The following is a 24,084-nucleotide window of genomic DNA, read 5'->3' on the forward strand; positions in this document are numbered from 1 at the left end:
GAGGCTAGATCCATGAACTAGAACTTTGCGCTCTTGTTCTAACGGAGGTGGAATGTGATTAAGTACATTTAGGCTGCTCAAGTTCTGTAGGCCTACTTAGGTACAAGTTTGAGGTACTTTTGCTTTACTTGAGTATATCCATTTTATGTAACTGCGTGCTTCTTGTCCACTACATCTCAGAGGGAAACTTTTATCTTCACTACATATACTACATATCACATGTACGAATGGGGAAAAAAGTCATGCTCACAAAGCATTGGTAAACGAGGGGGCCGTGTTTAAAGATAGGTGGGTTGCCGACATTGCCACAGATCTAGCATTGTGGTCACCCCTCCCAGGGAGAGAGGGTGCGGGGAACACTAAGATCAGGGCTATAGGAAGTCTGGGTGAGAGGCTGTAAAGCTGACACGACCGGAGCCCCCTCCGAGCACCCTGAGAGTGCCAGCTATTTTCTGAAAACACATTACAGTTCATACGATTGTTGTTTAATGAGTGAAGGTCATCTATTACCCTAATTTTTAATAGATTCCCTTTTAGAAAGTACTGAACTGAATGTTGGATACTGAATATTAGAAGCACACCCCGAGGAGCTTGCATCATTCAGGCTAGTTAACCAGCGGGAACATTGCCAATTTTGCTAAGCTGATTATTCCTTGATTAATCGCCATGGGTATGTGATTACACAGGGCCCTCTCCTGAACTCTGTAGAATACAAACTCACCACCATGTGATGTCTCTGCTAGTGTTGGCTGCTGTTGGCATTTACTGTATACGTCCTGACAGGGGGGAGTGAAAGGCTACGCAAAGAAGAGGCGAGTGATGAAGATGAGGATACTGAGTACTTTGATGCCATGGAGGATTCCCCTGCATTTATCACAGTGACTGCCACTGAGAACACACAGCACAGGTCAGTCACACAGAGGGAGCCATAGTATGTGTTTAGCTAGCAGGACAACTGAAAGACGGATACAGGAATGAAGGTTTACTTGAGTGTTCATATTTACTAATAAAGACTTCTGTGGATGCTCTAATTTGTCATAATAGTGAGTTTGTCTCTGGTGTTGTGAGGTATAGAGTTATACAGAAAAATATAACTCTACCCCTGACCCACTTCCCTGCAGCAAAATAAACGGATTTTTGTTTTTGCTTTTTCATTTTTTTTTTCCATTTGTTTGCTGCATTGGAGTGGTATCTGGCAGGCAACTCCACCTGTTCTTGCTGAGCTTGTGCTTTCTTTCTTGACTTTTTTTTAAAAGCATCTCGAGTACCTTCACCAGTGTTTCCTCATTATTGCAACATGTCCTCCAGTAGAGAGTAACACAGCATTAATCTACAATACCCAGCAATCTCTTGTGTGACTTGTGTTTAATTAGTGTATGCGTTTATTGTGTAATATATTTTCATTCTCTTTCCAGGCGATCTCAGAGTAATTTGAGCGGAGCGAGCGGAGGTCAGCCCAGTGACTGGAACCAGGACGACCAAGTAAGTGGCTGTCCTTCTTACTCTGACTAATAGGACACTGCAAACTTTTGTATTTTGGAAAGCTCACAGCTCATTGATTCATAGAACTATCTTCACTTCCCTTTCTCACTGCCTCCCTCCCTTGTCATCCCACGCACACACACGCACAGATTTGATCTGTTTGTGTCCCTCGGTGTCGTTGCCACCCCTGTGATGCCAAAGATACACAGCTGCTTCGTTCCACTAAATGTTAATTACCAGTCAAACATCTGCACTTCTCTCCCCTCAACTCTCCCTCACTTCTTCACTCCCTAACTCACATCTGCGTCCTCTGTTCCCTCACGCCTGTCTCTCACTCGCTCTGCCATTCTGCCTCCTCCCCTTGGTGATGTGCTGCCAAGCTGTCCGTAAAGATGAAAGTATTTCTCAAAAATTGTATATATCGAATATGTTTTTCACACAAAGTTTAAAAGACCACCTTTTCACCCTTCACCCCTTCCCTTCCACCTACTCCCAGATGTCTCCAGCCTGTAATGATGTGTCGGGGAAGGAAGTGCAGCCCCGCAGACAGAGGCGTACTCATGTCCCAGACAAGCCCAACTACTCCCTCAACTTGTGGAGCATCATGAAGAACTGCATCGGCAAGGAGCTCTCCAAAATTCCAATGCCTGTAAGTGCAACGGGCAGGGCCCTCCTTCTTGCTGCCTGGTTAAATCTGTGCGTGTCTCATTGTCTTCTTGATCCGCCCGTTCAGGTAAACTTCAACGAGCCTCTGTCGATGCTGCAGCGCCTCACGGAGGACCTGGAGTACCATGAGCTTCTGGACAAGGCGGCGCGCTGTGGCTCGTCCTTGGAGCAGATGTGCCTGGTCGCCGCCTTCTCCGTGTCGTCCTACTCCACCACGGTCCACCGGACAGCCAAGCCCTTCAATCCACTCCTGGGCGAGACCTACGAACTGGATCGACAGGAGGAGTTCGGCTACCGCTCGCTGTGTGAGCAGGTAACAGACTAGAGGGAGTTTTGTGCACAGGGTCGGCTTGGAATATACTTTATAAGTATAACTTTACCTTTATGTATATCTTTCTTCTAAGGTGAGCCATCACCCTCCTGCAGCTGCACATCATGTGATTTCCCAGCGAGGCTGGACCCTGTGGCAGGAAATCACTATCGCCAGCAAGTTCCGTGGCAAATACCTCTCCATAATGCCTCTGGGTAAGACATTTCATTTTCAGCGGGGAAGCAAACAAACTATATGTGTCCATAACAGTTCCATCATGCAAATGAAACACACCAGGCAGAGTTTACTTAAGCAGGACTCCACATCCCACCGAGTCATAGACGACTATGCCGCCTCCCACACGATCTTAAGCCAGAGGGAATGGTGAGAGAATGAATCAGGTGGGTTTTATGACCCTTTTGACACATACATAAAGTATGGATATAAAGGGAGCTCTCTATTGCACTGGGCTGACAGAGAGCAGGGGTCTGGTGGCTCAGATAAATGGGAGATTTGATAAATTGAGGTCCAGCCAAGGGATGCAGTGGTATTTATCTGGCTTTCCTCGCTTCCCATTATATGCCTGCTGTGAGCTGCCATGTAAGAGAAAAAAAACTCTTAAGTGGAAAGCGTTTATGTTCAAATTATTGTTATCAATCTTGGTCACACTGGAAATGGGTGGAAATGTATTGCCTGTGCACAGGGACATAAATGTGTTATATGACATGTTTTTTCAGCTGCCGTGGATGGAATTGAACATGTTCACAAACTGATTTAGAATCCCCAAATCAAACCTACAATGAGACACTAACACCGCACAATCCAACCCATCACACGCGCAGGTTTCCAGATTGGTAACAAAGCAGCAATGATATCTCCTTTCATCCCCGTCCCTCTCCCCAGGTGCCATCCACCTGCATTTCCACTCCAGCGGGAACCACTACGTGTGGAGAAAGGTCACCTCCACAGTGCACAACATCATTGTGGGCAAGCTGTGGATTGACCAGGTCAGTTTGCCTTGTTGGTAACCATTCATCCACTGTTGCAAACCCATAGATGTTTTTTTCCTCCCGTGTTGCAGTGTGGTACAAACCAGTAGACCGAGTGCTGTGAAGAATCAAAGCCTTACAGCAATCAGGAATTCACATCTCTAGGGATTTATCTTCGGCTTCTTCTGTTATTAGAGCTTTGATCTCTAATAGCACCCTAAAATAACAGCCTCTTCCTTCTGTGAGGTGGCCCAGTTACATAGGGGGGGGGGAGGGGCAGGCGTCACATCTGCATGTCTGTCTGTGCAGAAATGTGTCAGCTTGTTTGGAAGTATATTTTTAGTTTTTCCCCCTGCCTTTCTTTTCTTTATATTACCATTCCTGTGTGTGTGTGTGTGTGTGTGTGTGTGTGTGTGTGTGTGTGTGTGTGTGTGTGTGTGCGCTTATTTTCACGTGTAACCGATTCATCATCTCTGCATTATTATTATTATTAGTGTGCAGTAAGGATATACCTTGGATACTGACTACAAGGAATATCAGCAGCAGTGTTCATGCTGATGTATGTAATTACTGTAAAGATGTGGAGTTTTGTGTAACTTCAACATTTCACACCAAAACACTAACAAATAGTGTTTTTCTGACCTCATACAATAATTGCAACGGCTGTATAGTTTTGCCTTCTGTATTAAATACTTCCACCTTCTGCCACCGCCTCCAAACATCACTCTGCTGCCCTCTGGTGCAGAACAGGGTCAGCCAAAGACCTGCATGTCAAACTATGGAAACTATTCAGCTACCGTTACAGTTAAATCAAATAATGAACTTTTAACCAGTAACTTTTATTCTTGTATTTTGTACCTGTCTTGTTATATTTTAGGTTTTTTATTTTCCATTCTCCAACTGCTTTTTCAATTTAAATGTCCTTTTTAAATGTGTTTATTTTTCACTTTGTCGTTTGGTGTTTCATGTAAAACATTTTTAATTGGCTCGTTGCTGAAATGTGCTATATAAAGAAACTCGCCTTGCCTTACAGCACCACCTGGTACCTTCAAAGCATCCAAAAACATGGTTAAAAAAACAAACAAAATAGGATTAGGATCAGTTTTGACACATGTCTGTCTCTGCTGTAAACACACCTTTCATAGCATTGAGGTGCTATCATTCTCTGTGTGTTTATCTGTCTCACACTGTGTCTGTATGTTTCTGTGTTTTGTACAGTCGGGGGACATTGAGATTGTGAATCACAGGACCAAAGAAACCTGTCAACTCAAGTTCTCTCCCTACAGTTATTTCTCCAGGGACGTTCCACGGAAGGTAAGTGCTTCCTTTCAACACTTGTCAACCAGACCTCGGCATGACGTCATATGATGCAGTTAATTTGTCTGATGCTGCCTCCTGCTGGACAGTACCAACAAATAAATTAATATCTACAGTAGTGCAGTATGGAAGAAGCTTAAGGTATGAGGTCACATTGCAGTGAGGTAACCTCCTTTGGAGTCGTATTAATTATCTAAAAATGGGGCTCTTCTGCTTCACTGGTGTCCTTCCTCAGAGACTGTGCATTTATGTGTTAAAGGTTAGGAGCAAAGGTCATGGTGATACATTTGGACTTGCTGAAAGATAGCTTGCTTTTGTTTTTTTCATTCCCTACAGTCTGTTTTCTTACTTCCTTTTGCTCTTTCAGGTGACGGGAGTGGTGGCAGACAGTGGTGGCCAGGCTCATTACATCCTCTCCGGTACATGGGATGATAAAATTGAGAGCGCCAAGATCATTCAGAGCAGCCGAGGGGGATCAGAGGGCAAGCAGAAGACGGTCTATCAGACGTTGTCTCCCAAACTGCTGTGGAAGAAATACCCTCTTCCGTAAGACTCGTTTGCCTCATAAGGCAGAGCGTTGCGATTAATAAGTAGTTTGCATAACAGTTTTCAGTCAATATCATTGATTGTACAGCATCACACCTTATAACTCCTGTAAATTCCCTCTTGCTCTCTCAGGGAGAATGCTGAGAACATGTACTACTTCTCAGCACTGGCACTGACCCTGAACGAGCAGGAGGACGGAGTGGGAGTGACCGACAGCCGTCTGAGACCCGACCAGAAGCTGATGGAGGAAGGGCGATGGGATGAGGCAAACTCAGAAAAACAGAGGCTAGAGGAGAAACAAAGGGCTGTGAGGAGGAGGAGGGAAGCGGAGGCCTCAGATGCTCTGGATGAAGGTATGAAAAGCAGAGCGGTGTGTGATGATGATGATGACGGAGATGAAGAGCGTGTCATTCTCCCAGTTAGATTTTCAGTACAAAAGATAAGCAACTGAATTCGATTTTTTTTGTTTTAAAGATAAAAGCATCGTAAACTGAGAAGTAAACAACCCCAGGCCTCAGACCAAAGCTGTGTGTGTGTGTGTGTGTGTGTGTGTGTGTGTGTGTGTGTGTGTGTGTGTGTGTGTGTGTGTGTGTGTGTGTGTGTGTGTGTGTGTGTGTGTGTGTGTGTGTGTGTGTGTGTGTGTGTGTGTGTGTGTGTGGTGCGAAGGCTTGATTGTATTTGATGTACCCATGACTTGTCTTTCTTTTCCTCCCTCTATTGGTGGTCAGAGTGTGATTATGACTCTGGTGAGTGAGGGTTGCCCCGCGCCCCTCTGTTGTGCATCTCACACACACACACACACACACACACACACACACACACACACACACACACCATCCTTTGTGTGTCCTCTGTGTAGTCTGCCTCTGTGTGGGAACTGCATGATACCCCTTTCATGTCAACTTCTTCAGATTAATGACTCAGGAAAAAAAAAGACTTTTTTCCTGCATACATGTGACATAGCAGATACAACTCAAATCTACAACCTACAAGTATTCCTAATGTACTCTGGTGTGGCCACGTTAGCCAGTGATTAATTTGCACTGCATCGCCATCCTGTCTAGTTGAATACTTGTAAGCACTTTTCTGCACTGACCAACAGTAAACATGTAACTTTATACTTTGTTCCTCTGAGTTAAATCTACATAATGTTTCTATAAAGGGAACAACTTTCCCCCTCTTTTGACTTGGTTTCTGAAACAGATCGATTATTCAGTTTCGGCGGATCCAAAACTGTGATTAGAACTTTCCCTTCGCAATGATTAATCCACGTTTTTGCATCACACACATCATGTTTTTTTATTGACACCTTTGAATTCACCGTTAAATGAGCTTGGTTCACATTTGGAGCTATCCCAAATGCAGTGCACAGTGATTGCTTGCTTCCCCTGTATATGCATATGTATGAAGTTGAATCGATCGCTCAGCGAATTGCCTGCAAGTGTGGCTTCTCCACTAAAAATGCGATTCAAATGACGCCGATTGAGTAACTCCTGTGCTTCTTCCTGCAGGGAAAGAGTACGAAGGCTACCAGCCGTTGTGGTTTTACCAGAGGAGGAACTCAGTCACTGGAGAAACAAACTTTGTGTACAAGGGAGGTTACTGGGAGGCGAAGGAGAAACAGGACTGGAGCATGTGTCCTAACATCTTCTAACCCGGGAACTCACCCCGGATCACACATCACCTCATCGGACAGGGAACCTCTCTGCCTCTGGTCCTTCAGCAATGGGGCGTAGCTGGCTTATGAGCACCATGTGGACCTTTAGTGAGCGTGAGAATGTGTTTGTTTCACACACTCTCAGATTACCTCCAAATGTATGCTGTCAGTCTGTTTTTACTACGGGGAAAAAGAAGGGGCACCCCCTGACACTTTGACACTATACTGAAACAGCTGTGAGATAATGTGTGGATGTGAGGTGGTGTTGGAGTTGTAACACCACACATTTAAGGTACCTGCACACTTCTGAAATCAGCTGATCCACAGATCTTACTCAAAAAGCACTTTTCTGTGTTCACCCAATTAAAGAGTTTTTACCAATTTGGACAGAAACCCACATCAAACACCTCTTGATTTTACGCTGACAACTAACAGGGACAAAATCAGATACAGGCACATAGACAACTGTTGAATACACAGTATATCAGGAGTTGCAAGAAAAGTGTCCTCATCCTCAGTTTTACTCAGCACAACTGAGATTACTTCAGACCCACTTTATACATTTTAAATTAGTTCCTGCTTTTTCTTTATAGGAATGATTTCACATGCTCATTATTTCCCAAATGTAGTTGCTTAAGAAAGAGGCTCAGGCCTGAAAATGGTGTTAGACGTTGTTATGCAGACACAAAGAGTGTAAGATTAATTAAATAAGACATTCTGGAAAATGATATAAATAACTACAGACAAAATAGGTAACATAACCATGACCTCAATACAAAACATTTTTTTTACTCCGCCCCCTATATTGTTATTTCATGCTGCCTATTTTCACAGTCGTCTGTTGCAAGTCATTTTTACTTTTACTTTTAGTTATTCATTTTTATCCTGTTTTATAATTAATTTTTTAAATCAAAAAGACTAGACAAACATGGTATAGTATGTGACTGGATTCTGAATAAGCAAGAAAAGTGGTGGTAAAATTGCCATCGAGAAAAATTACACAAATATACTTAAAAAAATAAATATAGTATAAACACATTTTGGAAAAAGGATTTTTTTTAAATAAAATTATCTTTTTGAAAATAAATAAATAAATAAAACTGGCCTGCAAAAAATCTATGACATGAAAATAAGCGGGATGAAATAACATTTTATATTTGCGAGCTGTTTGTTAATTTAATTGGATCACTTAATGGACAATGGTTATATTTTATCTGTATTTATTAATAAGATTGTTACCGCAGCAGGTTAATTTGGTGTGAATGTCGGAGTTTCCCTCCAGAAATTAGAATCTGTGTAGTAGTCAATTAGACTAGAGACCACGTAGAGATAATACGGCTGCTTATTCATTATGTTGCCTCTATGCTTCAATGCATTTTAGTCATCTTAATATGCCTCACAGATCTTCCATTTGTGATTCTGATTGGTGAAATTCTGCATTAGTGAGTCCTTTAGTTGTAACGCATCGCTCTCTCTTTCTCTCTGTTTCATGTACTTTACCTTGTCCTCTGGTGCTCTCCCATAGCAACACATACGGTATCCTTGGTGACCATTTTCAGTGACATCATTGTCACTGATGAAGTATAAGGTCCGCACCAAAGACAATGGCCACCCAGTACATACAGGAACACGTGGGTTTCTATAGTGTGCTTTGCACTAGCTCCACAGCCTCCGTCGGTCGGTAGTTTGTAGCTCAGACGTTTCCAGGAGGACTATAGAACACGAGACTGGAGCCGTTTCTCTGTGGAGTCCAGAGTGGCTTCAGCTGACAGGAGGTCAAAGGTTATAGAAGCAGACGGGGCTGGTTCCTGTGGCACACCTTTTGTGTAATTAGCTCCAGCCACAGACGACTCCCCACAGCTGCTGCTCCAGGTTCAACGCAGCGTAGTCCTTTCATTCAGTGTGTGTGGACATGCTGATCTGGGATCAGCTCACAAAAGAATCCCTCAGTATTTTGCCTTTAATTGACTAAACAAGGGAAATAGTCCCCTGACCTGTGCACTACATGTCTACAGAGACAGGTGTTTTGAAAAACAGTTAGCGTTTTTTTGTAATTATTGTTAGGAATGTAGATTTCGAGGCTGGAGGTATTGTATCTACCTGTCTAGTCTAATTGTGTGAATATTTTGTGATAAATGAATGATATTGTAAGATGAAGAATAATTATACTAATGTGAGTATTAAGGTATCTATACAGTACAGTCCAAATTTGAATGCAAATTGACTGAACGAGCCTGAAGGATTTGCTGTTATTTTAATTTTTAATCCAGATTGATTCTGAGAAGATGGATATTACCTCTGGGGCATCAATCTGGCTGCAGATTTATTGTTTTATATTTCCAAAACTGTCTTAACACTGAAAATATTTTTTATAGAGTCCTTGATACGAGCACATTAGTAACTATGGTTCAGTGATGCTTTCATAGATCAACAAATGTGACAGTTCCTCTGATGTGCAGGCCCTAAAGACGTATACAATGCACTGGAAAAGAAATACATTCGGATAGAATATTAACATAGAGTAAAGGAGATGTTCAGTATGATTATTGATTTTGGTCAAAATGTTAGCCTATTTATCCATGAATTAATGATTGATGCTTTTTGTTTGCACAAAAGATGCTTCTTCTATCCATTTATGTGAAATGATTTAGCGCATTTATGATTTGTTGTTGTCATGAACTCAGTTTTTGTCACTCACTAAATCTCATGTCCAGAATGACATACTTAAGGAATGATTCATTCATTTTTGGAAATACACTTATTCACTATTTTTGGGTCAAATATGACAGGATTGATACCAGCTTGTATTTGGCAAAGAAAAAGTGCATTTCCCAAAAAATGTGTAACTATCCCTTTACTGCTTTGGTTGTTCTCTTATTGCTCCACTTCACAGTTCACAGTTCACAGGTGTCGCATATAAGGATGGAAACTGTTGCTTCAAGATTTTTGCTTTATTGAAAAACTGAAAAACAGTGAGGAAATTGAACAAATGGAAAGTCGGTCTGTGATTTTTCCTTTCTCAGAGATGAATTTGAATTCTATTTTGAATGATAACGGAGAACTCATCATAACATGGTGCATTTCCAAATAACGTGACCTCAGTACTTGATGGTGACTTGCCTACTGAAGGGGGCCTAGCAGGGCCTGGACAGCAACGGACAGATGTAGCATTAACACAGTGAGGGGTACATGTGTTAGCTCATGGCTGTTGTTGCTAAAACAAGAGGAAAGAAACAACCAAAGTGTATGTTGAGAGTTTACTGTAGAGTCAAAGAAACCTCTTCATCTGCCTTCCTTATCTCACAGGGTTCTAATGTAAACCCTCATTGTTGTCTCATTTCATCTCACTGAATTCACAATGTGATTCTTTTACATCTAATTTTTTATTTAAATCATTTTCTGATTTCTACCTTCTCATGAGTGCCATTATTCTTATGTCTTGTTTTTTTTTTTAAATACTGTTTGTATGCACAATGAGCTTGATGTGTGTGCATGTGAGGTAGACATTTTCTTCTCATTGCTTCTCAGTTTTGAATCAGAAATAAAACGAATGAAGATGGGGAGATTTTTCTTGCCTTGTCTAAACTGAACTGAACTCTCCTCGGACTGTGACTCATAATTGAATTGTGAGACAGTGACGTTGATAATCTGTAGGATGATGAAAGTTATTATACATAACAACAGCGGCCTGGCACAGGAGGTCAAAGGTGATTGATCTGCCTTGACTACTACTCTTACTCCCCAAATACACGTATAGGCGTATTCAGGTGTAACTGCGGATTCAACTGAAGTTTTGCTTCTTTCTTTTTTTTAAATTGTGAATTTTCGCCCTTAATTTATACTTGTATAACATTGTCTTTTAATGAGAAAGACATAATGATGAAAGAAGAAAATAATAAAGTTGTTATTGTTGACACTGGGTTATCGGTCTGTTTTATTATCTCTCTTCTGAACAGCAGAAAGTGGGATGGTTTTAAATTATATTTGGGATTGTTTGCCACTTTTAGTATAAAAATGTGTAAATTAATGCATGAAAAAACTGAAAGGAGCAGCTAATTAAAAATAATTTACTGTCATAATGCTGTAGTGTAAACAAGATATTTTTATGGGGTGAACACCATATTTGCTATGGCTATACATTGTTTTGGACCTTACTGCTGCAGAAATAGTTCTGACAATTTAAAGTATCTCTACTGGGATCACTTTGGCGCTAAGATTAACCACTGTCGGGTGTGGGGCTGTTGGGCCGTTTCCAAGGCAACATGCTGAAGCTGCTGTAAGTGGTTCAACTGTGAGCTTCACTGGAGTCTCAGCACGGAATAGTCCAGTTCAGCATCATCTCTGCGGTTGTCCACTGAAGGTAAGTAAGTTGTAACCAAGTTACATGTAAATATAAAATAAGTGGGTTTCAGACAAACTAGCTTTCTTTGAGTCGGGTTAACGGTGTGAGCTGAAAAATCTAATATTAACTTTTTCAGTCATGGCATGTTAAACATGTTAAAGGAACAAATCCTGCATAACGGTGTTAAAGTGCGCTCACTTGTACAGCTCCTCTATGTTGGGGTGTAGAAGAGAAAGGCACAGGAATTTATAGTCTTCTACTGAAAAGAAGTCAGTTTGGCTAACAAGCTTGTCTTGGTTTCCTAGGCAACCAGGCAACCCCCCCCCCCCCCCCACTCCACTACACCCAGTCAGCCTAAACCACAGTGAACAATTCTGTAAGTTTCTGAGAAGATACCTGAGGTCATCTAGAATGCACCTGAAGTGAAATTAGTCATTGGAAACAGACGGTTTAATTAGGGTCCGCCTACCGAAATTTTCCGCCATTTTGAATTTTGTGAAAAACCCGTTTTTGCTAATTTCTCCTAAAACGTAGATCCGATTCTCACCAAAATTGCTGTGTGTCATCACAACAAATATTGTTGCGTTCAGAAGTTATAAGCCAATGAACATTAGAGGGGCGGGGCTCTAGAATTCAATACACATAACTCCACAATATTTAACCCAATCATCACAAAACTTGCAGGGTATGTTGAGATATGTCCCTGGGACATATCCTGAAAGTTTTATTAAAATTGACCACTCGGGGGCGCTACAGTAAATCAGCCATTTTGGGCCATTTTAGGCCATTTTAACTAATTGTAGGCTTTATATTTTAACAAACTCCTCCTACACCGTTGATCCGATTCATGCCAAACTCGCTGAGACTGTTCTAGAGGCCTCAATGATGCAAAATCATCGAAAGGTCTTACATAAGTCTAAGGGCGTGGCCAGGACGGCGTCCTGAACATGGACGAAATCCATGCTTCAACCACAAAAATCTAAACTGTTATAACTTCAATGTACATTGTCTGATATGATCAAAACTTCACATGTTTGTCAAGAGTCCAACCCTGAACACATCAGCACTGCAATATTGACTCATATTCAGAGCGCCACCTAGTGGCTATAGAAAACGTTAAGTCTTATACTTCAGCGGGCTCTTCCTAGCAGCTTTATCAGATTCACCTCAAACGTGGTCATCATGTACTCAAGTCTTCAATGATGAAGAGTCATCAAAAGGTCTTGCATAAGTCAAAGGGCGTGGCCAGTGCGTGACGTTTTTGCCAGTGTACAGGAAGTCATTGTAACTTCAGCAGACAATGTCCAATCTGCTCAACACTTGCAGGATGTGTTGACATCTCTCCCTGGAACATATCCTGAAAGTTTTATCAAAATTGACCACTCGGGGGCGCTACAGTTAATCAGCCATTTTAGACCCACGCCGTGGAGGTGGCCAGGGACGACCCGCGCCGTGGCGGTGGCCGGGGACAACAGGCGCAGTGGCGGCGCCAGGGAGGGACTTGGTTGGGCTATAGCCCCATCAAGAATTGTGTCAGCCCTACCGTTAGCCCTACCATAAAACCACCAAGAAAAAAACAACAAAATAACCAAGAAAAGTGCGGAGTTCAACAGCAGCACCACGTCACGTCGTAACGGCATTCAGGCAGCTGCGATGACAACTGTCACTGATCTGGGTTCATTAACAGACTGTACTGTCCGTACGTAAACGTCACTCATGTGAGCCCGCTTTTAGTGTATGCTCGACACAGAGACAGCAGGCTACTAGTTTGTAAGCTACCTGGCTCTAGCAGTTCGCGGTAGCGGCTTATAGTCACTCACGTTAAGTTAACGTTAGTAAGCTGGTCAAAATTGATCATGGATACATTTGTTTTTAAACGTCGTCGGACGGAACAACAGATGGCGGTGGCGGGCGTGTTGGATAAAACTACGGACGCACCGTTGACACCTGCAGGGGAAGATGACCACTCGGGTCCCGGCTGTTAACGTAACTATTCACGTTTCGCTGTCTCTGTCTCTCTCTCTCACTGTGTGCGTGTTTATAGCTGTGGGAGGGTGTTGTCAGCGCCGCCGCCAGGATTCAATTTCAATGTACGCACAGAAACGGCAAATACAACAACAAATGGAAAAATACTTTTTTTTAAGACAAAATCTAATGTTTACAGTATCAGTGAAATCAGTAGTGTATATCATGGTGATAGGCCCCGGTGCAAATAGTTTTTTGTGCCCTCCATCCCCGACCTAAACACAAGCGCACGCTTGTGAGCACTCCACGCACGCACACACACGCTTGGACACGCACGCACAGTACGGTATGATAACTCTGCCGGCCCGGGGAGAGAGACATGCATCGGCTCGGCCCGCAGTGCTCAGCAGCAGAGAGGTGACGAGACTAGAGCCGAGCTGTATTGTGTAGTGGAGAGGGGCCAACACACGCTATGCGTAATTGCGCACACACGCGCGATCGTCCTCTCAAATGCGGCTGCATCCGGCCCGGTTCAGCAGCATCAATTTTTTTTTCCACCTTCAAAAAAAGTCCTCCCAGTGCGTACTGGATTCCGGCTGGCAGCGCCACTGGGTGTTGTTATATATTCACATTGAAATTCTGACATTGATTTGAGCCCCACCGTCGTAGGCTATGAGTTAGCCCCACCGTAGTTGAACCAGAAAAAATACTCTGGCGCCGCCACTGGACAGGCGCCAGCCGTGGCGGTGGCCGGTGACGACCCACGGCGTGGTGGTGGCCGGGGACGACCCGCCCCGTGGCGGTGGCCAGGCCAGGCCAGGCGGTCCGACACGTCAGGCGGTCGTAGCACTAACCGAGTTACGTGCCATGCGAGGGCCCGTTATCACTGCTCGCAGTTTTAATTTTAATTAATTTTTGACTTGATGTAATATTTTACTGTACAAGAAATATCCAAGGGTTTTTTATTCAAATATTCCACAATGAAAAGTTCTGTAAGTTTGTAAGGAGATACCTGAGGTCATCTAGAATGCACCTGAAGTGAAATTAGTGATTGGAAGCAGATGGTTTAAATGTAATTATTTTTTTAAGAAAATGTAATATTTTACTGTACAGGAAATATCCAAAGGCGTTTTATTAAAAAATTCCACAGTGAAAAATTCTGTAAGTTTGTACGGAGATACTTGAGGTCATCTAGAATGCACCTGAAGTGAAATTAGTAATTGGAAACAGACGGTTTAATTTAAATAATTTTTTTAAGAAATGTGATATTTTACTGTACAGGAAATATCCAAAGGTGTTTTATTAAAAAATTCCACGGTGAAAAATTCTGTAAGTTTGTAAAGAGATACCTGAGGTCGTCTAGAATGCACCTGAAGTGAAATTAGTCATTGGAAAGAGACGATTTAATTTTAATTAATTCTTTAAGAAAATGTAATATTTTACTGTACAGTATCCAAAAGCGTTTTATTAAAAAATTCCACAGTGAAAAATTCTGTAATTTTGTCGGGCGATACCTGAGGTCATCTAGAATGCACCTGAAGTGAAATTAGTCATTGGAAACATGGAAAGATGGTTTAATTTTAATACATTTTTTACTTGATGTAATATTTTAGTGTACAAGAAATATCCAAGGGTTTTTTATTCAAATATTCCACAGTGAAAAGTTCTGTAAGTTTGTGAGAAGATACTTGAGGTCATCTAGAATGCACCTTAAGTGAAATTAGTGATTGGAAACAGATGGTTTAATTTCAATTATTTTTAGCTTGATGTAATATTTATTGTAAAGTATCCAAAGGTATTTTATTCTGATATTCCACAGTTAAAAGTTATGTGAATATTGTGCAATTAATCTTATTTCCATATTTATCCTGTATATGAGCCTGGGTGTGCAACATTTTATTCTGAAAACATATACTACCTTTTTATTTGTGCTTATTCTCAAAACCACTGACTGAGTGAGAATTGATATATACTAAAGGTTTGTGCAAGTTAAAATTGCTTTGTGTATTTAAAGTATTGCAATAGTCGATGACTTTATCAAAAAATGAAACTTATATAATTTTATGCTCTCATTCCATTATTTGCCACACAACCTTTACTTACTTACTGAGGACTGGAGTAGATCCTGAAGCATGTAATAATTTAAAACTTGATATATGACCCCCCAGGAATAGAAATCAAATTGAATCGCGAGAAACCCAAAGATTCCCACCCCTCCTGGGGATGTTGTGTTTGTATAGTACTGTTGAGTGCCTGCATATTTGTCTTCAGTAATAGGACATGGCTGACAGAGGACATGGTGGAGCAGAGAGAGACACAGAAGACACAGATGAGCTTCTTTACACAGGTTTAATCAGCATTATATCTTTATTATATTTACATCTCTCCATTTTGGGGATGAAAAAACACTTCTGTTGACCACCTCGTCTGTTCTCACAGATCTCAACGACAACAGCAGTGTGTCTGGACTGGACTCTCCTCTCAAACTAGACCCCTGTGAACTTCTCCTAGATGCTATTGATGCTCAGCTTGGCCAGCTGCAGGTCTGTGGCTTTCATTCTGTCAGTGTTCTTGTCTGTATGCTTCATCTGGAATAAATGTTTTAAGTACTAAGTGTAATTAATGTATCCAGATCCAGCCCAAGAAAGATCAGAAAATGTCCTATGATTGCAATTATGCAGGTAATTTATGTGATAAACACACTTTATACCAAATTTAGATTTTTTTTTTTTCTGGTAATAATCTGTGTTTTACATTGATTTTCTAGCTCCTCTCAGGTGGAGTCAATCTCTGAGCAAAGACACGGGGTTTGGGAGTACAACTCAAACAAATGACACTCCCATGTCTTGTCTTGATTTGATACACACTCCGACAACGTACCAAACATCAGGTAATATTTCAATATTAGTATTTTAATAGCAAAAGGTGTGATTAGTCCATAAAAAAAAAAGATGTAGCACCTGGAATTAAGAAGTCACAATAAAGTATGTAAATATATTAAAAGGGTTATAGTATAGCATGTCAAAAAAGTAGTATAAAGTTTATAGTATAGCATGTTGAATAATATTAAAAAGTAATGAAAAAGTCATGGCATAGTATGTCGAAACTTATCACAAAAAAGGTGTATTATAGCATGACGGAAAAAGGTCATGTTATAATTGTCAAATAGAAGTCATAATATAGCATGTTGAAAAAAGTCAAAGTATAGCATGTAGAAAAAGAATTATAAAAAGCCATTGTATAGCATATAAGGATGGGAATCACAGAGAAACTCACAATATGATAATACAACAATATTTTGCTCCCAATAATGATACTGCGATACACGATGTATTCCAATAAATCATCTATGATATGCATCACGATATCTGTGTATCTGAAGGAGAAGAAATACCAGTGAAAGGGCAAAAAGCAGGAATCAATCGCACACTGTTGTTATTCACTGCATTCTGGTGTAATTTTCACAGAATTTGTGACTGCACAAGAAAAAGTCTTGCATAAAAGAATATATTTCACTTCCACATTAATGTTTCTGATGACTGTTATTGACCAGGGAGCTGCACTTATTTATTTCGGCTTATATGAAAGTGTTACCTCCTTTGCAGGACAACAGAAGCTCTATTTTTCTTGACACAACCACACCCCATCTCTTCTCTTTCCCCAGAGACGAGCACATGTTACCAGGAAGCTCCTGTCACTCACGAGGAAACCAAACAGAAATTAGACAGAAAGACAAGAGACAAACAGGAAATTTGGTGTCACAGGGAACAGGTCATCTGGAGGCTCCAGAGGCTGCTTGGAGACACCTGCAATGAGGGAGGGATGGCAGAAGAAACCCAACCTTCTTCAGACAGCATCTGCACCGAGGACTTCGCCAGACGCTTCAGAGAGGAGATGGTGGAATTGGTATTGCCAGCGAGCAACACACAGCAACTAGAAGAAGAAGAAGTGGCTGAGAGCACAGTGATATCCTACTGTGACTCTTGCCAGAGTCAACAAAAAGGACACAGTTCTCTTAATGTCGACACCAAATCAGAAACAGCAACGGCTGAGAAAAGCAGTATTTATTGTCAAAGAAAGGAACTGGAGAGAAGTCTGTGTGGCAGCTATGGAGTACAGGCGTTGTGTAGTGAGAAAGCAGGAGATGGTTTCAGACTACAGAAGCTTGGTGACGAAGGCAGCAGTGAGTAACTCTCTTTACAAACTCCTGCTGTGGATATTTATAGTGCCGAGGATTACATCTAACTCACAGAACTTTCCTCTCGCTACATCTAATGGGCATATTGCCTTAAAAATTACTGAGCCCATTCATTACCCTCAGAGGATGAACCATTTGCATTCTAGACATCATCTTTTGCAGTACCCTTGCTACCCAAAGGAAACACTTTACAACTCTATCCTCAAGAATAGTACAATAGGTATATTGTTTGTACCAGCACTTAAGTGTTATAGTTTACAATGCAGGCTCTACAGCACACCAGTCTACCACAAGACATGGGCTGACCCGGAATCTTCTATTCAATGATTCGATCTAAGGAGCTCGATTTGAATGCAAATGTTATCGAATCATTGCAGTGGCAGGAAACTGTGGTTATGAAACAAAGGATCATTTCTTTAGAACAAACATGTTATTATAATTACTCTAAAGCAGCCAATAATGTAAGAGCTACGAGCACAAACTGAACAAATTAAAGAGATAACGAACTCTTTAAATATAGAAATAAATAGTAACAGGAGTACAAAAATATGTATTCATTTACAGCTAATATCATGTGTGTGATCCCCCAGGGTGGCGCTCTCTCATTCAGTCTGTGACAGGCATGGAGGACTACTGTAGCAACCACAGCGACTATGACACTCCCAGACAGGAAGAAAGTGAACCTCGATCTACATCAGGTAAAGCATGACTGTGTATTCCTTTATGAGTCCAAAGTGACAAAAGAACTCTCTTTATGTCACAGAATTTGAGATTCTTTTTTTTTTTAAATATAGGCCAGAGATCCTCTGGAAATATACAAAACAGAAGGACTTCTACCCGTAAAGCACAGCGTAAGAGAGAAACAAACAGGTAAATCATTAAAAAAAAAAGTTCTAGTCTTGTCTTCAGCGTTGTGAACAAGCGTTAAACAATGATTATTTTTCATGCGTTTCTGACCAGTACACTGCATGTTTCTGCATCACAGACTTGTGTGTTCTTTAGGTGACAATGACACAGATGAGGAAATGAATGACTGGAGCAGGAGATGTAGGCCTGAGAGGAAATCAAAGAAGATGCAGTCCGACTGGGCCAAGATGGAGGAGCGGCTCTCTACACTCAGACAAGTGAGAATGAGTCTCCTGGTCATATTTAGTATCATAAATGTTTTTATATTTCAACCGTGTAAATTATCCTGTGTATCTGAGTTTGTGTTTGAGACGTCGCTTAACTGGTTTGTGTGTCTGGTTTAGAAATGTGAGGAAGAGGAGAAGACACTACAGAGGAAGAAGGCTTACGTAAAAGATGTTGAGCTCTCCCTGTCTGAACTTCAGCAGAGAAAAAAGGTAAAGTGTAGCATCTTATATACAAACAGTGCATACAGAAGTCTCACTAATACTCACAGTTTTTGGGATATGTTCCAGCATGCCTTGCAGGAATTAGATCGACTGTCTGTAGAGACGGCAAAGATGGAGAAGCAGAAGAGCACGTTGGAGTTCATTCTCAGAGACAGCAGGGCAGGAAAAGACTATATTAAGTATACAAATAAACTCCTACTAGCTGCATTATAGAAAACTGTATACATTAACATGGTAATGTCACATTGCATCAACGTCATCCTGTGCTGTATGAAGGGATAGTAATACAGTGTGTTGTAGCTGCCAGCTGATTGAGCTGCAAAGGCAGAGAGAGACCTGTGTGCTCGAAGCAACAGACATGGAAGAACTTGCAACCCCGAGTCACTGTAAACAGACTCTGAAGGATGGAGCTGAGAGGGTAATGAAACCTGAATATAACAATGTGTTGATCAATTCTTGGTTGTGTTCACCCGATGTTTTAATATTTCATTCTTATTGGTACCTTTTTTTGCTCCACTGTTCCACAAATAGCCCGGTGTCGTCATGTCGGTGTTGGAGAGAGAGGAGATGGCGAGACAGCTGGATAATGCCAAAACAGAACTGTTTGCCGAACAGCGACATGCAAGAGAGAAGCTAGAGTCCTTACAAGAAGTACTGTCCATCCATTATCAATCACTGCTTCTACACAATCAGAAACCATAACAAGATTAAAATATATGTTATCGAATACTATAAAAATACAATTCTAAATAATATGTATTTTTTAAAAGAAACATCCAAATGTTATTTTCCATTTGATGTCTCTAGTTATATTTGTAGATGAGGAAATAACAACAGTAGCAGTAATGGGTTTGGAGATTAATGGTCAGTTATTCTATGTATTTAATAGACTTTCACGTATGTCTGTGTATTAGAAACATCAACCTTTTTGTTGGTATTTGAATCACAGTGGAGTGAAACTACAGGGAGAAGGTATTGGTTGGGTTTGAAAATATCTCTGTGTTTTGAAACAGAAGTTGGAGGAGACTCATGAGGAGCTTCAGAGGGTCATGGAGGCGGAGGGCTCACTGAGGAACAGGTGTGCTTCCCTGGAGGAGAAACAGAGGCAGAAAAAGGATCAGATTGAGGTAACGACTGAAATATGCATCTGTCAACATGCACTTTTTGTTTACTGGTTATATTTAACCAACCGTACTATTTTTCATGCATCTTTCTTTCACCAGACAATCGAGCTTCAAGTGGGTGAGCTGCAGGGTGAACTGGGAGAATGCAAGAGCAGACTGGGCACTCAGGAGGAGCTGTTGGCCCAGAAGGAGCTGCAGCTGCTAGATTTCCATGAGCAACGTGGCGCCTTACAAGCAGAAAGAGATGGACTGAGGGGGGAGCTGCAGCACCTGAAAACCCAGCACTGCAGTGCACTGAAGGAGGCCCACGAGCAAAGTCACAGACTGGTGGTACGTGCTGTGTTGTTACGGTCTACAAGCCATGGCTTCAGTAATGTAACCATTAACTCCTGGTTTGGTTTTTTCATCCAGAAGGCAGCATTGAAACAGCAAAAAAACGAATTGGCTTTGGCTCATGAGCAGCAAATCCAAAAGGTGACAAACTTTAATACTGATTCTTCAAATGACATCATTAATTAGTTTGATTAATGATGTAGCGATTCCTATGACTGTCTCCTCAGGTTAAGAAGCAGACTGAAGAGGAGAAGGCGAGCGCTTTGAAAGACCAAGCTCTATTTCTCACTCGACACACTGAGTCCTTGAAAAGTTCCATTCAGGTCAGTGTTTTTCCCTGATGGAATCCACACTTACACAAACTTAATGTAAAATAATTGTTTTAAAGTTTTATCAAAAGTACCTACCTTCCACAAATGCACACACACCCCACACTCCTCTCCTTGCAGCTAAAAGAGGAAGAGGTGAAGAAGCTGAGCGACTCTCTGGAGCAGCAGCAGGAGGAGGCAAAGCACCGTGAAGAGGAGCTGCATGTAGAAACGTCGGAAAAGGTACTTTGACAATCAGCTCTCTAAAATGCACTATTCTTCAACACCACTGCATGTTATGAACAGTATGCTCCCACTTAGGTGCACAAAGCAATAGTGGAGGAGAGGAGGAAGTGGGAGGCAGAAAAAATGGAAGCAGTGCAGGTGCATTGTGGGATACTGGAAGAGCAGAATAGACAAAGTCTGGCGAGCGTGAGGAGTGAGATGCAGCGGGAGAAGAGTAAAGCGCTGACTCTTCAACGCAAAGTGGTGGAACTAAAAACTGTAAGGTGACTCACATGTAACATAACCATCCTAAATAAGTCAGAAATGTGTGATTTCATTCTGTCCGGGCTTTTCTTTTTATCTGGCAGAGAGTGACAGAGATGGACAGTGAGATCTGTGCACAGCAGAGAGAGCAGGAGTCTTTGCTGGCCGCTGTATGCAAATCACTGAAAGAGGAGCACCAGGCTGAGCTGCAGACGTTGCAGAGACAGATGGCACAGGTGCGAGAAAAACCACGGAAAGCAATTACTTTCGGGCATTTAAAGAGACGGGCTGACATTGTGTGGTCTGTGGTCACAGGAGAGTCAGAGGGCAATGCTGCCGCTCGAGCAGGGTGTTCAGCTGGCAGAGAAGGAGGCCCACAAGCTCCGGGTGATGCTCAAAGAAAAGGAGAGCAGCCATCACCAAATCACAGCCGAGCTGGACACGCAGCTCCGTCACTGGGCCCAGGAGCTGAGTGGAGACAGACAGAATACAGTGCAACTACCCCACAGGTACAACGTCCTGGTTTACCTACCTGTACTATACCTGTACTATACTTTGTTGTGGTGTAATTCTGGTGCCTTTGTATTGTGCAGTCGTACGGCAGCTGATGCTCTTACAAACTTGAGAACACTAAGAGAGCAGATGAAGCTCTTGATCAACCATCTACAGCAGGAGCTGGATTCACAGAAACAAACCACGGAGCAGCTGGCAAAAGACAAGGTATAGTTTAGACTCTATCGGCCGTTTGCAAATACAGCACATTAAATATATACAGGAATACAAGTTCAGATGTTTTTCAGGAGGGAGAATTGAGCATCCAGAGGCAACAGCTGAGGATGGAGAGAGACCAAGCCTTGGATTCTCTAAAGGAGCGTCTCATTCAGGTATGAACTTGCACAAGTCTATAGTAGACACAGAAAACTCACAGCACTCACAGCTCTCTCTATATGCAATGTCATCCACTTCTGCAGGAGCACATTGAGGAGCTAGGCAGTCTGAAGTGGCCTCATACGACTGACGGAGGAGCTGACGGAGGAGGAGTGGCAGCATTTCTTCGCAAACAGCTGAAGGCCAAAGACCAGGAGCTCAGGCAGGTTCAGAGGAGCATGGGCCAGTGGAAGGAGCGGACAGCAGCTCGCCTGGCATGCAAGTTTGAAGAAGAGTTGACAGCGGAACTAGAAAGGTAACGTGTTAAAAAGAAAAGATAGAGGTACATATTGTTTGTTCTAAGTTATACGCAGTGATTTTTATACTATTTGGTAAAGTGAAACATTCACTCTCATAAATGTCCCAGAATCCAATAAAATGTGTCGTATAGAAATCAAGATATTCTTCTTTTCTATATTTAAGTTTTGCTCACATTTTTGCTATCCACCAGGTGCAAGACAAGGCTGTTAATGGACAGGTAACTGGTTTCTAACGGCATACTAACCCACTTAGAGCATGATCTCTGCATTTTACACCATAGATGTAACATTAACTGCACATGTAAACGTACAACTCTTTCATGGCGTTACGTTACAACTAACAACTTTACAAATGCATTTTGTTTGTTTTCTAGAAAGCCATCGAAGACTCGAGAGCGGAGGCAGAGAACGCCTCAGAGGCCTGAAGGAGAGATGACACTGAGTGCAAAGGTAAATGCTTTACTGTTCCTGTGTGGGCCAACAGATACGCAACCTAAAGATATTCAACATTCATCTGTTAATTGAAAACAACAACGCTTTTCCCTATTCAGGAAGCTCAGACTTCAGTTTGCTCCGCCTCCCTCCATGTTGTGGACTCTGCTGCCTCCCACAGCCCCTCAGACGTGGCTTCATTTAAGCTTGTACGATACCTCCAGAGCCGAGTCAAGCAGCTCCGTGTAGAAAACCAGGCCTACTGCTGGAGCCTGTTGCCTTCAACTACAATCCCTTTAGATTTGACAGGATCCTATCTTTCAACAGTGAGTGCACTCATGTTTTAAAGGCCACTAACTGCAATCAGTGAAGATAAACAAGAAAGACATTAGTAGTGAATGCATTTTTTACATCTAGGAATGACGAATAAGGACTTATCTCTTTCCTTATTGGAGCACTCCAGGAAACATGACACATCATTACAAACTACCTGCTTGTCCTGTACTCGGCATGATTTGAAATCCTGTCAAAATGAATCTAAAAGTACTTCTCAAACTGTTAAAGACAAGGGGAAAACTGTTAATGTGACATTGTCATTTCAATATTATTCCAGCGGTTGTGTTTACATTATATTATAATACTGCTGTCTCCTTTATAGATCACTCAAGGTCAAGATGTTGCTGGGAGTCACTCCTCAATCAGGACAGTCTCAAGTTAAGAAACCTTACTGTGTGTGTGTGTGTGTGTGTGTTACACACCCCACTGATGTAATGCATTTCAAGCAATTTTTGTGGCCACAGAAATGAATCATTTACCGTTACATGCGCTGAAGATTGCAGCTTAACAAGCAGGTCACAGTGACAAATGCCACGACTGAAGATTTGGTCATTAAGTTTATGTTCCTATGGGTTAAGGCAGTCAAGTTTTATGGCTTAAGGTTACAATGAACTCTGAATGAGTGATGAACATTTCACTGAACATCATGTGAGTTATGTCATAGAATATCATAAAGCTGGTATTTGGGGGATTCCTTCGTATAATCAAATGTTACAAGATGTGTACAATAAACCTATTGTGAAGATTTCTGGCAAGTTTGCTGAAGAGTTTGTCTAAAACATGTCTGTTATTTTCAGTTAGTTACCCATACTTCTGTTCATAGGGTGTTTTAACAGGCTGGATTAGTTGCATTGGCAGCTCTTCCTGTGCTGACAGATGTTCAGAAGTAAAGTATGCCTATGTATTAAACAAATATTCCACTGTTTAAGTAAACATAACCGTCAGCATTAGTCTGAGATGGTTTAACTGATGAAAAAAATCCCTCCTCAAAAATGTTTAATGACTAATGAATCTTACAACGGCATTGAACAAAGTAAATGGAGAGGAT

The 24,084-nt window shown here is 41.7% G+C and overlaps 2 protein-coding genes across 5 annotated transcripts in view; both read left to right on the forward strand.

Annotated features, from left to right (window-relative positions):
• Positions 1–10,881, forward strand: part of osbp2b (oxysterol binding protein 2b) — a 40,302-nt gene extending 29,421 nt beyond the window's left edge. For 2 of the 4 annotated variants that reach the window (XM_084025780.1, XM_084025783.1), the window contains 11 exons: positions 784–907; positions 1,416–1,482; positions 1,979–2,131; positions 2,216–2,461; positions 2,553–2,673; positions 3,362–3,465; positions 4,666–4,761; positions 5,132–5,310; positions 5,443–5,663; positions 6,039–6,056; positions 6,822–10,881. In XM_084025780.1, the coding sequence (XP_083881906.1) occupies positions 784–907; positions 1,416–1,482; positions 1,979–2,131; positions 2,216–2,461; positions 2,553–2,673; positions 3,362–3,465; positions 4,666–4,761; positions 5,132–5,310; positions 5,443–5,663; positions 6,039–6,056; positions 6,822–6,964 (1,472 nt within the window). In that variant the 3' untranslated portion in view covers positions 6,965–10,881. The remainder of the gene's footprint in view (positions 1–783; positions 908–1,415; positions 1,483–1,978; positions 2,132–2,215; positions 2,462–2,552; positions 2,674–3,361; positions 3,466–4,665; positions 4,762–5,131; positions 5,311–5,442; positions 5,664–6,038; positions 6,057–6,821) is intronic. The other 2 variants (XM_084025781.1, XM_084025782.1) reach the window with 1 other exon arrangement.
• An 8,482-nt stretch (positions 10,882–19,363) lies between these two features.
• Positions 19,364–23,921, forward strand: LOC311023756 (uncharacterized protein). Its single transcript, XM_084025784.1, has 14 exons — positions 19,364–19,478; positions 19,841–19,954; positions 20,051–20,425; positions 20,512–20,607; positions 20,734–20,835; positions 20,914–21,096; positions 21,186–21,317; positions 21,397–21,590; positions 21,675–21,801; positions 21,882–21,965; positions 22,053–22,264; positions 22,643–22,718; positions 22,820–23,026; positions 23,359–23,921. Exons 1-14 carry the CDS (start codon positions 19,371–19,373, stop codon positions 23,416–23,418), a joined length of 2,070 nt encoding a protein of 689 aa, XP_083881910.1. The 5' UTR covers positions 19,364–19,370; the 3' UTR covers positions 23,419–23,921.
• The last annotated feature ends 163 nt before the right edge of the window (positions 23,922–24,084 follow it).

This window comes from Eutrigla gurnardus, assembly GCF_963514095.1.
Source record: "Eutrigla gurnardus genome assembly, chromosome: 13".
NCBI classification, from domain to species: Eukaryota; Metazoa; Chordata; class Actinopteri; order Perciformes; family Triglidae; genus Eutrigla; species Eutrigla gurnardus.

Bases quoted from the DNA above. Each gene is read 5' to 3' on its own strand.
- LOC311023756 (XM_084025784.1), top strand. From the start codon at position 19,371: ATGTCGGTGTTGGAGAGAGAGGAGATGGCGAGACAGCTGGATAATGCC. The intron at 21,591-21,674 runs GTACAACGTCCT...TGTATTGTGCAG, and splicing joins ACAGTGCAACTACCCCACAG to TCGTACGGCAGCTGATGCTC. The intron at 22,719-22,819 runs GTAAATGCTTTA...TTCCCTATTCAG, and splicing joins AGATGACACTGAGTGCAAAG to GAAGCTCAGACTTCAGTTTG.